This window comes from Rhinatrema bivittatum, chromosome 15, assembly GCF_901001135.1.
Source record: "Rhinatrema bivittatum chromosome 15, aRhiBiv1.1, whole genome shotgun sequence".
NCBI lineage: Eukaryota > Metazoa > Chordata > Amphibia > Gymnophiona > Rhinatrematidae > Rhinatrema > Rhinatrema bivittatum.
In genome coordinates this window covers 47,124,225-47,136,420 of record NC_042629.1, presented here as the reverse complement: position 1 = coordinate 47,136,420, position 12,196 = coordinate 47,124,225, and the positions used below count along the sequence as shown (strand labels likewise).

At 44.4% G+C, this 12,196-nt stretch overlaps 1 protein-coding gene across 2 annotated transcripts in view; it reads right to left on the bottom strand.

The window, feature by feature from the left end:
* GSK3B (glycogen synthase kinase 3 beta) overlaps positions 1 to 12,196 on the bottom strand; it is a 239,279-nt gene that overhangs the window by 60,599 nt on the left and 166,484 nt on the right. For both annotated transcript variants that reach the window (XM_029578124.1, XM_029578125.1), the window contains exons 5-6: positions 11,639 to 11,769; positions 8,334 to 8,440 (exon numbers count right to left, since the gene is read on the bottom strand). In XM_029578124.1, coding sequence (XP_029433984.1) covers positions 8,334 to 8,440; positions 11,639 to 11,769 — 238 coding nt within the window. The remainder of the gene's footprint in view (positions 1 to 8,333; positions 8,441 to 11,638; positions 11,770 to 12,196) is intronic.

The window sequence follows — 12,196 nt, the reverse complement described above, 5'->3', positions numbered from 1 at the left end:
TTTGAGGGAAAATTCAGAAACCAAACTGTGGTGAAGGTGTTGAATCCTTTAGTTACCAGAATGCAAACTTGACATCCACCTTCGCTCCTAATGGGAATACCATGTGTGTAGTTTCCCGCATCCTCTTGTGGAACAAAGTCAGCATGGCTTTACCCAGGGCAAGTCTTGCCTCACAAATCTGCTTCACTTTTTTGAAGAAGTTAATAAACACGTGGATAAAGGTGAACCGGTAGATGTAGTATACTTGGATTTTCAGAAGGCGTTTGACAAAGTTCCTCATGAGAGGCTTCTAGGAAAAGTAAAAAGTCATGGGATAGGTGGCGATGTCCTTTCGTGGATTGCAAACTGGCTAAAAGACAGGAAAGAGTAGGATTAAATGGGCAATTTTCTCAGTGGAAGGGAGTGGACAGTGGAGTGCCTCAGGGATCTGTATTGGGACCCTTACTTTTCAATATATTTATAAATGATCTGGAAAGAAATACGACGAGTGAGATAATCAAATTTGCAGATGACACAAAATTGTTCAGAGTAGTTAAATCACAAGCAGATTGTGATAAATTGCAGGAAGACCTTGTGAGACTGGAAAATTGGGCATCCAAATGGCAGATGAAATTTAATGTGGATAAGTGCAAGGTGATGCATATAGGGAAAAATAACCCATGCTATAATTACACAATGTTGGGTTCCATATTAGGTGCTACAACCCAAGAAAGAGATCTAGGTGTCTTAGTGGATAACACATTGAAATCGTCGGTACAGTGTGCTGCGGCAGTCAAAAAAGCAAACAGAATGTTGGGAATTATTAGAAAGGGAATGGTGAATAAAACGGAAAATGTCATAATGCCTCTGTATCGCTCCATGGTGAGACCGCACCTTGAATATTGTGTACAATTCTGGTCGCCGCATCTCAAAAAAGATATAATTGCGATGGAGAAGGTACAGAGAAGGGCTACCAAAATGATAAGGGGAATGGAACAACTCCCCTATGAGGAAAGACTAAAGAAGTTAGGACTTTTCAGCTTGGAGAAGAGACGACTGAGGGGGGATATGATAGAGGTGTTTAAAATCATGAGAGGTCTAGAACGGGTAGATGTGAATCGGTTATTTACTCTTTCGGATAGTAGAAAGACTAGGGGGCACTCCATGAAGTTAGCATGGGGCACATTTAAAACTAATCGGAGAAAGTTCTTTTTTACTCAACGCACAATTAAACTCTGGAATTTGTTGCCGGAGGATGTGGTTAGTGCAGTTAGTATAGCTGTGTTTAAAAAAGGATTGGATAGGTTCTTGGAGGAGAAGTCCATTACCTGCTATTAAGTTCACTTAGAGAATAGCCACTGCCATTAGCAATGGTTACATGGAATAGACTTAGTTTTTGGGTACTTGCCAGGTTCTTATGGCCTGGATTGGCCACTGTTGGAAACAGGATGCTGGGCTTGATTGACCCTTGGTCTGACCCAGTATGGCATTTTCTTATGTTCTTATATTCTGGAAGAGAGGGTGGTCAGGCACTTTTTAGGGACATCAAGGTTCCTCATGACACCACGAAAAAGGTGCTCTGGGTTTTCCTTGTATCCATAAACCAAAGGGGATGGCCTTACTCATTTATTGAACAAAACTTGGAAAGGGAAAAAGGTCCTCCAGTGGAGATGCACTTCCCTCATGTTGCAGAGAAAGCAAATGTTGCTTACCTGATGTAACAGGTGTTCTCACAGGACAGCAGGATGTTAGTCCTCACAAATGGGTGACATCGAGGATGGAGCCCTGTACGGAAAACTTTTCTGTCAAAGTTTCAACAAGCTTTGACTGACACTGGTACACTGGGTGCACTGAGCATGCCCAGCCTGCAATTATCCCTGTGAGCCACAGGTGTCTCCCTCAGTCTCGTCTTATAGCTAAAAAGCGCAAGCGAAACTAAAATAAAAGTATACAGACCCAACTCCGCGGGGTGGTGGCGGGCGGGTTTCGTGAGGACTAACATCCTGCTGTCCTGTGAGAACACCTGTTACATCAGGTAAGCAACATTTGCTTTCTCACAGGACAAGCAGGATGGTAGTCCTCACAAATGGGTGAGTACCGAGCTGAGGATGCCCGGGAATGCACCAGATACACCGCAGATGCGCAAAGGCGTAACGACTGAGGTGGAAATGGGAACGGAGGGCATCTGCAACACCATAATGGGTTCGTGGAAGGATGTTGGGTAGTGAATTGAAAAAAGTAAGAGTAGGCGGACTGGCCAAACATGGAGCATGCCGGCTAGTCAAATGTAAGCAATAATAGGCTGCGAAGGTATGGAGAGGACTCCAGGCTGCAACCTGATAAAAAAGTACAAGCAGCAGTAACCAAAGGGAAGCTGTTAAGGCTAAGACGGACACAACAGTATGTGGATACCCACAGTGTTGTAGTGAAATGTCTGCTTGTTGGTAGGAAAGGAAATATAGACCACTTAATCAGAAGGATTAGGTCTGTGTGGCCACTGGAAGTAGCAGCTTGATCCTTGCATGAAGGAAAGAGTCAAGTGGAATTCACATGGAATGCAGTGCAATGTAGATAGAATGTAAGCGCAGCATTACTGTCCAGGAATGTGGAAAACCCAGTCTCTCCCTAGGGCGGGAGAGAGAGGTTAGGAAAAATTAATAGAGTATTTCCTGAGGAAAGGAGATACAACATCTACCTGAAAAGGATAGAAAGTTGAATGCGTAGAACTACTCAGTGGCAGAGGAACGGAGTCAGGTGAGTATGGAAAGAGTGCATAACTCACGGACCCTGCTGGCAGGAATGACATTAAGAGGGAAAGAAGTTCCCTTGCCAAACTGTGGAAGAGAGGAATGGAAAGGCTCAAACGTAGAATGTATGAGACTTATAAGGGGAATATATATGTTCATTCCGTGATTAGAGAAATAGAGGCGGCTTGATCAGTGGATAATCCATGGTAAGCCGACTCAGAGAGGATTACCGAAAACGGGAACCCAACTCCCAAAACAATACACCTCCTAAGAGAAAGGTGTATCTATGTGGAGGATGTGTGGAGAACAGAATCCGAGGGAGTAAGAAAAAATGGTGGAAAAGTAAAAGGGGTAATACCTCTTTTTTTTTTTTTTTAGCGTCAGGAGGTAAAGCCTGCCATATTAAACGGCAAGATTTATGTTTAGAAGGTTTTGTGACGCTACCAGAACCTAAGAACATCAGTAAGTCTATGATTTGGGACTGACTGGTGAGAGAATAAAGGTTACTGATATGATGGATTGAGAAGTATGGGAAAGCATACTGATCTCAGTCAGGGAGTGGGGAAAAGAATACTGAACCCCATCCCAGTTCAACATTAGAAGAATGCTGGCTACGAGAGGCAGCAGAAGAGATATATTGAAGAGGCCTTTGATGGAAGAAAAGGCATCTAAGGGAACGCATAGGAAACATGTGCAGGGAGCAGAACCTGTGCATCGTATGGAATGATGCAGACGCCGAGGAAAGTTTAGTTAAACTCAGCGTTAAAAGATTTGCCCTGTACACATGTAATTGAGACCATTCGAGAGGATAGAACCTACGTGGAGAAGGTCTGATAGAGCGTTCATTAAATCTCTTAGATATGTGGCCCAAGGACGCATGAAGTGAACAAGGGCCAAGGGTAGAGCTGCGCAGCTGTCTAGCAGAGCAGCTAAGAGGTAATGCGTGCTTATGAGTTGGAAAGCACATTGTCCCTATGCTGTCTGTCTGTATGCACAAAGAATTGTTGCAAAAGCAGTATTGGAAGGCATAAGGGCATAACTCATGGGTGCAAAGTCCAGGAAGTTTATGAGAAACTATGCTGGAGTGCAATAGATGCATAATGGGTTGACAGCTTTCAGGAGAAACTTTATAACCCTAAGGAATTGCGAGCATGAGTCGAAGGAGACTAGGTCCTAGTTCGAACTGGGATAAGAATCAGGGACGAAAGCAATGAAACCACTTAGGTCCATTGAGTATAGAATGTCACTGAATATAACCCATAGCAGTTTTGAATTATGAGAAAAATGCATAGTGGGAAGAAACCCCATAGCCCAACCATGAAAAGTTGAAAGGCTGAGGTTATGGAAAATATGCGCAGGGACATATAACAATGTATCAGAATGTCTGTGCGCATGCTGGACAAGAGGGTCTTAAGACTGTGGTGTCCAGAAGTGTTACAGAAGGGATTTATGGCAGTGACAGTAATCCCAGTTAGTAAATGTATAGTGAGTCCTGAAAAAAGTGAGAGCTCCTTGCATGTACTGAAAGTGGTTAGCAGTAGTCTATGCAAGGAAAGTGAATGATGTTACACTCCACAGAGAAAACAGCATTCACCAACAGTGATGCAAGAGACAGTTCACTTACCGAAGCTGGTGCCAGCGGCAGAGCTTGGGGTTGTAATGTTGACTCACCATAAAGCACATAGAAACATTAAAATAATGTACTTACTGCAGTATGGAGTGATGGTAACCAAAGATACCATTGTACCTGTGACGTCTAAAGAAAGTTGGATTTTCTTAGGTCCAGGATGTGCGGAGAGTAACTATTTTCTGTTAAAAGAAAGAATAGTGCAATTAAAACTCCCCAACCCCCCTCCCTTCTCCCCTCTGCACTTCGTAGCGCCTGGGGGAGTGTACCGGGACTTTGGTACAAGGTGGGGTGGCCGCTCTGATATCTGACCAGATGGGAGACCAGGAGGTGTCCCAATGGAGGATATCATGTAGGCTCCTGCAGGTGTGTGAGCGGTAAGTGGTACCCGCATTTCTGTATGCTGTACAAGGAGACACTGAGACCTGTGGCCAGGCCTCAAGGTGGACTTGTACATGGGGCAATGGTTGCTGAATCTCATGTTTAGCAGATCAGCCAATGCAGCTGGACCTTGGTTGGGAGGGAACCAAGAGTCAGAGCATTGGTCGGCACAGGGACTTGTTACTGACAAGAGAAGAAGCCCTGCTGCAATCCCAAGAAGATAGAGGGGTTCTCCTGATATTGTGGCTAACATAGCTAACATAGCGATATGTGACACTAATACAGTTCTAAAAGGCACATGACCCAGAACTTTTCGAACCACGGTCCGAATGGGAGAACACAACTCTATGGGAATGCCGCCGAAGCGGGTACTTACCATCCGACGTGGATCGCCGCAAGACGAGCCGGTGAAGATTGTTGACTCCGACGGTCTCCGGAGTCCTCGAGGGTAAGGCCGGGGACGTAAACGTCCATCTCGCTCTGAAACCCGGTATGGTGGCACAGGTACAGAGGAGACAGGCCAGGCGTGAGTGGCGTTTAGACTGCTAAGTGTAACAGATGGCCATAGTCCCACACCACTTGACGGTGGGGCACGCCAGGAACAGAGGAGCCCTAACGGAACTCATGTTCCCTTCCCTCGTCACAGCGGCTCGATGTGTCGTGACGCCAATGCAGAAGCTGTCGGACCTGGATCCGGAAGTTCTGGATCACCAAGGACTGCCAAAACTGTAGGAACAGTGCTGATGGCAGTGGTGATGTCGCTCTGCCCGAGCGTTGTCCAGCCTGGAGAAGGATGGCACCGATGTGCTGGATGGCGTCAGCGGCGGACGATCACGATGTCGGCGATGATGGGTGCCACGGTGCTCGGCCCGGTCTTTCCCCAGCGCCGAGATGGAAGCCCTCGTCGTCCTGGAAGGCGATCGATGACGAACTGTCAGCACGCCTGCTCTGCTCCTGACACAATGGAGTGTCTTAAGCTAATACGGGGCTTAAAAAAGAACCCAAAGCGTGGAGCAATGTGAGGAGGCGAGGGTATTATGTGGCGGTGCTATGTCGGTATTGACGATATTGAAGGCAACCTAAGGGGCTTCGAGGATATCATCAAAATGGGTATGAAAAATCGTCGATGACTGGCCAGGAGAATGATGATAGTGACGGGCACTGACAGCAGTGGCATAGGTATCTTTGAAACGATGTGGAATCGAATAATCGAAAAACATTGCCGTTATTGAAAAAGATACCGGCATCGACTGAGTCGAAGTCGAATCAATAGGGCGTCAAGGACACCGAAGGAAAACGGAGGTGTCGAGGGCATCGATGCATGGAGGCGGGCTTTTATGCCGTTTGTGGCATGGCCACGGGCATCAACTATAGGGCCACAGACGTTGACGGTATCGATTTGGACAGACTCAGATTTCCAAGTGTACATGGCATCGGTGCCCCAGACACGTGTGTCGGTGGCATCGATATGGACACGTATGGAATCGATGGCATGGATCTCCCAGTCGATGAATTCCATCCCGGCATTAACGCCAGTCCTGGAATCGGCATGGGCATCGATGCCAGCCATAAGGCTGGCATTGGCATCAACGCCCATCCACGGAATCGAGCCGGCATGGATACCCACCGATGGGACCCACCTGGGCATCGAATTTCACCGATGGGAGCAGCCTGGCATCGACTGCCCTCGATGGATGCATTCTAACATAGATGCCCATGGATGAAACACCTGGGCATCGGTGTCCATCGATGCAAAAGGACCTGGCACCGATGCCATCGACGGACGGCCATCCGGCACCAATGCCATCGACGGACAAGCCATCCGGCACCGATGTCCATCGATGGGGACCATTCGGCACCGATGTCCACCGATGGGGACCATCCGGCATCGATGCCCACTGACGAATCGATGTGGCACCGATGCCCACCGATGGAAAAGGGCTGGACATCGGTGGGGAGGATGGGGCATCGATGGCATCCCCAAAAGGGGGGGTGGCATCGATGAAGTGACCCTGGGATCGTTAAAAAGTGTCTCGGGCAGCGGTGGCGGCGACCCGAGTATGCATGGCAGTGACTAACAGCGTGTGCGTCAATGGCATGCATCCGGGTAGGGACGGCACCGAGGAAGCCCAAGGAAAAAAACAGTGCGTAGGAGGAAAAAGCCTGGTAGCACTGAAAAGCAAAAAACATGGATAAAGGCATCAGGGCACCGTGGGGGGAGGGGCGCTGATGACATATAAAAGCCCAGGGCGGTTTAGAAGGGTCCCGGTGTAGCGATAGGGTATCGACTGCGTGAGGGTACCAGGGAACGAAGGACTTGAAGCTACAGAGGTCCTAAAGTTAAGGAAAAAATCCCTACCCCACTAGCATAAGCAAGCAGAGTGTCACAGAGACACTCGCAAGCTGTTTAAAGTTAACTGAAAAATGGGGGAAGGGAAGGCTTCAGTCAGTTAACAGCCTTAAGATAGTGACAGGAACCGACCGAAAAATAAGAATTAGTACTCACCGAGCGTCGTAAAAACGTACGCGGAGGGAGACCTGTGCAGGGAAAAGTGTTTTTTGAAGTGAAAAGTTAAGTGTTTCCATGAGGTAATTAGTTAAAAAATCCTCACAGAGCTCCAACCGCTATGCTGACTGCAGAGCGGAAAAAAGAAGACTGAGGGAGACACCTGTGGCTCACAGGGATAATTGCAGGCTGGGCATGCTCAGTGCACCCAGTGTGCCAGTGTCAGTCAAAGCTTGTTGAAACTTTGACAGAAAAGTTTTCCGTACAGGGCTCCATCCTCGATGTCACCCATTTGTGAGGACTAACATCCTGCTTGTCCTGTGAGAAGATTCCAAATTGAGATCTGAATAGTTGTGCTTTTCATAATTGCTATCAATGGAGAAATGTTTGGCGCATCAGCATTCCTTGGACATAGAGATCATTATTTAGCAGCAGGCTACTAAGGGGAGCTTATATTCTTGTTAAGGACATAGTTAACTGTCTGGCATTCTGCAAATTTTCCTTTACCAAATTTTTTTCTTCTGCTCTTTCCTAATCAGAGCTTCCTGCCCCTGGCTGTCCACATCTGATCTATCCTTGTACTGCTGAGACAGCTTCTGGAACTTCAGAGCATTCACACATTACAACTATCATGACTATGCCATTGATCTCCTGTATATTTGCAGCACACTGATCAAATCTACACTCTCGTGTTCAATAAAAACAGTAGTATACAAATAAAGACATCTGGATGCACAAGGTACAATTTTCTTCCAAACAGCTGCCGCCTTAATCTCAGATTGTAGACCAATTGTTAACTAAAAGGAAGTAGTACAAGAGGCAGATACTGCTGAAATCAAATGGTTTTGAGGATAGGGGTTCAGAAATTATTACATAAAAAGTACTATGCTATAATCTTATGCACATATGGAATGTTCTGTACCATTTTTTGTTAACATATCTGAGGCAGGTTTCTGATATGAAGGGGATATACTGATGTCATACATAAACTGTGACTTGTAGAGGTATCTAGTCTGTAGAATTCATGTACAATATGTCCTCATTACTATAATGTAATCAGTCTTGCAATAAAAATAAATGAAATAGTACATACCTATACTGGAGGTATAATCAGTGGCTCCAAAGATCAACTCTGGCGCCCTGTAGTACCGAGAGCAGATATAAGAAACGTTGGGCTCTCCCCGAATCAGCTGCTTTGCACTACAATGAGAACAGAATATGCAAAAAGCTGTCATCAGGGCCAGCATATAATAGTTCACCAACAAGAGTTTACAGGTAATATTAATATGGTTTGATACAGCATCTCTCCCTTCCCAAAGTCAAATCCACACACTACTGGAGTGTGCCTTCTCAAAAGCAGAAAGACTTGTTAAAGATTCAGAGCATGATCAGAATTTGCTCTTAACTCCAAAGTCCACAAGCTATTAAGGTTTTAAAAGATGATTCTGCACTGAAAAATCCCAACTGGCCACATGAGAAAAAAAGTTTCCTTTTGCTGACTGAAGATATTTATACATGTTAAGTGCTTCCAGACACAGACATTCATGGACACTTGACCTCATTCAAACAGTGACAGAGGGAGGGAAAAGATATGTGAAGCACCAAGACAGTCGCTGAGCCATTCCCCTCCATTTCTCCTTCTCCCAACAAATATATTTTCTGACTATACATAATGCTCCCTGTAACCAATTAGAAATCTGTACCTCAATCCCCCCCTTCCTCCCACATTCCAGAGTCTCTGATCCTCAAAACAGCTGCTGTCAAGTTCCAGCTGAACAATTGTTTTATTCACCCTTCTCTAAGGTACTAGGAGAAGCAGATGACCTTCCAGAGACAGACAGGTGACGTTTTCTTTTTAAACCCCTATGTGCACTCGGGGACTCAATTTCTCAGCATGAATCATGCTGAAAAAGGATAAAGGAAGAAAGAATGAGGGTGATAAAATTGCAGCGCAGATGAAATAATTGGATAACATCTGGAACTGTTTTCAAAGGCCTTGAGACTTCAAGAATTAAAGCAACACTTCAAAGTAGCCAACCCAGAAATCAGATATGTTGAAATGCTCTTATGTACATGTTGCATTTACACAGCACCGTGCACATTTTCTTTTTGTGAAAAGAGCTATTTCCCCATAAATGCAGAGTTAGGGCATAAATACTCAGTTTTGCTGCACCTTGTTAGGTGGCCTGCATTCCATATAGTGGTTTTCGATAAGGGCCTAGCAGCAGTGCTCAAAATGCAGCTACACTGACAACTCACTGCATACAAGTTATTGTTATCTATGTCTTTGCCAAAAGTATTTCTACAAAGTAGATCTACAATTTTGAAATGATACCCAGTTGACCTTTTTTCATGCTCTCAATTTGAGCTTGTCCAAGGTCATGGACAGCAATGCACCAAAAAGACACAATGTGTCACGTTATTGGGATTTAACAGCAACAGCAAATTCCTTTCACATGACCTGTACAACTTGGTTCAACAGAGTCAGTCCAAGAATTCAACAATAAAGCCCCAAATCTTTTGATCAAATTCTTTCAACAGGTGACAGTGTAACCCTCCATACTTGTATTGTTGTAGTACTTGGGGTTAGATGTCTACCACCAAAACAGTCAGTGCACAGCATGATCTGAGGATTCCACTAGGAGAGAGGTGTGTTCAAATAGTTGAAATCATCCACAGGCAAAAGCCATCTTGAAATATCATGAAAATTTATTACACCAATTCAGTTGTCAGGCAGGCAAGTCTTGCAAAAGTTAAAGCAGTGCAATCAGTTCATGGTAACATCACTGAGAGTCCCCCGACACAGGCCGTGTTTGTACTGACTGCATTGGGAGAGACAGAACAAGAGACCGCTAAGATCTTCAATAGTAAGATATTGTACCTGTAAAATATAATAGAATTGTAGATGGAAAAACTGCAAAAAAAAAAACCCTTAAAATGAACGTACCAAGAGGTGGATAATATACATTCTGATCGCTTAAAGTGCAAAAAAATGGGCAACCACATAGAAACCCGGCATGATCATCCTTACAGAAACGACTGTGGAATAGGGAGAAACTTTTAATTTTGAAGTGGAGAAGGAACCAGAGGTTAGAGCAGCAGGCTATATATAACCCAGGGAAACCAGGGTTCAAATCCTGCTGTCACTCCTTGTGACCTTGGGCAAATTGCTTTACCCTCTGTTGTCTGAGGTACAAAATTAGATTGTGAGCCTTCTGGGGTTAGGGAGATACCTACAGTACCTGAATGCAATCCATTTTGATGTACACACTGAAGTGCCAAAAAGCAAAATATAAAAATCTAAATAAAATAAATAGTTTTCATATTTTGCTTTGACTCTCCTTAGGACAAGACAGAGGCTCCCCTACTAATGCCAGTACAGTCTTCCCGGTATTGCTGGTAGCTGTAGCAGCACATCCATTTCACAGGGGGTTCTGAAATGACATGCTGAAAAACGGTCACACAGTAGATGCTCTAATCTCACAATCATGGGAACAAATGGGTCCTCAACTATTAACCTTAAGCCTGGAGTCAATTCCTGGAGCCACCACATCGCAGAAACCCAAGTTGCCTCCATGATGCAGGAACCAAATCTATCCAAAGTGTGCTGAAGAGGTCTAAGAGGAAAATGGTGAGCCACACAATCACCTTCAGCAAGGCCAATGCAGAGACTGATGAGTACGGATCAGTGGAGAAATCATCATAAGAACCTGGGGGCCTAATGGTCTATGGAATCCAGCAGATGGCACTGCATCTTTACAGAATCGAGGAGTTGCTATAGAAAAAGTCTGAAGGGATACCTGTGAATTGTTACTAGCAAAGCTTTTACTTTGGCGTATTACTGAGACCTTAAGCAGTGCTACAATTCATAGACAAGGCCCATTCAGTAGTAGTGTTGTGCACTGCCATTAAGAACACCTGAATTCAACTCCTGGGCCAGCCGGGGATGCTACAGTGACAACGTTCACAATCCCTGTGGGGAGGGAGTCTCAACCATTGCTCAAAAGTGACACCTAGAAGCCAGACTTGGAGGTCCCCATTGGCTGAGCTCTGAAGGGAACTTGCAGTGTGTGGATCTTGGCCAAGGTGGACGGTTGCTGCGATGGCTAGGCAGAGTTTGAAGGGAGATATAAACACAGTGAGATGGATAAAAAAACCTACAATTTGTAGGAAAAGGCACTATTTCAAATATTGTATAATGAGTTTCTATACTTGCTAACTATGATACATTTAAAATATGCTGTCTGCACAGAGACAATTGTACATATAGTGAAAATGCATCATGAGGCAAGTTAACATAAAAACAATGATACCTGCTGACAAGTTATACCTGACTTCAGCATCTTTATAGCTCTAGCAAACTAGAAATAAAAATGTAAAAAAATGCAAAAAACTTACCTTCCAAAGTCACAAAGTTTAAGGACAGCAGTGTCAGGGTCCAGTAAGAGGTTCTGTGGTTTAATATCTCGATGGCAGATTCCAAAGGAATGAATGTAGGCTAAACTTCGAAACAGCTGATACATATACAACTGAAACAAAAAGAATGGTTATATAGCTTCCCACTGATGGGGAAAAGAAACTAGACTGAAGAACCTAGCTCAATAGTTCTAAACAAAGATGTAAATCAACTGCAATTCAAAGCAATCCTTCCGATATGAGAGACCGGAAAGAAAGTCTTTGTGATACGTGTGTGTTTCTAGTTTGTCACCCCACAATGTAAGTCAAGAAAAAAGGCAAATTAATTTCATATATTGGTTCTGAGTTTCTAAACTAGAATATACACACACACACAGGTAACAAAACCAGCAGTACTAAAATATCATTTAAACTTTAGTGCTCAGGTGTAAAACCTACAATCAAAAAACCACTACTACCATGAATAATATATGTGAAAAAAGTTGATCATGGAGGACAATTCTATTTTTTTATTTTTATTTTTTTAGTATTTTTATAATT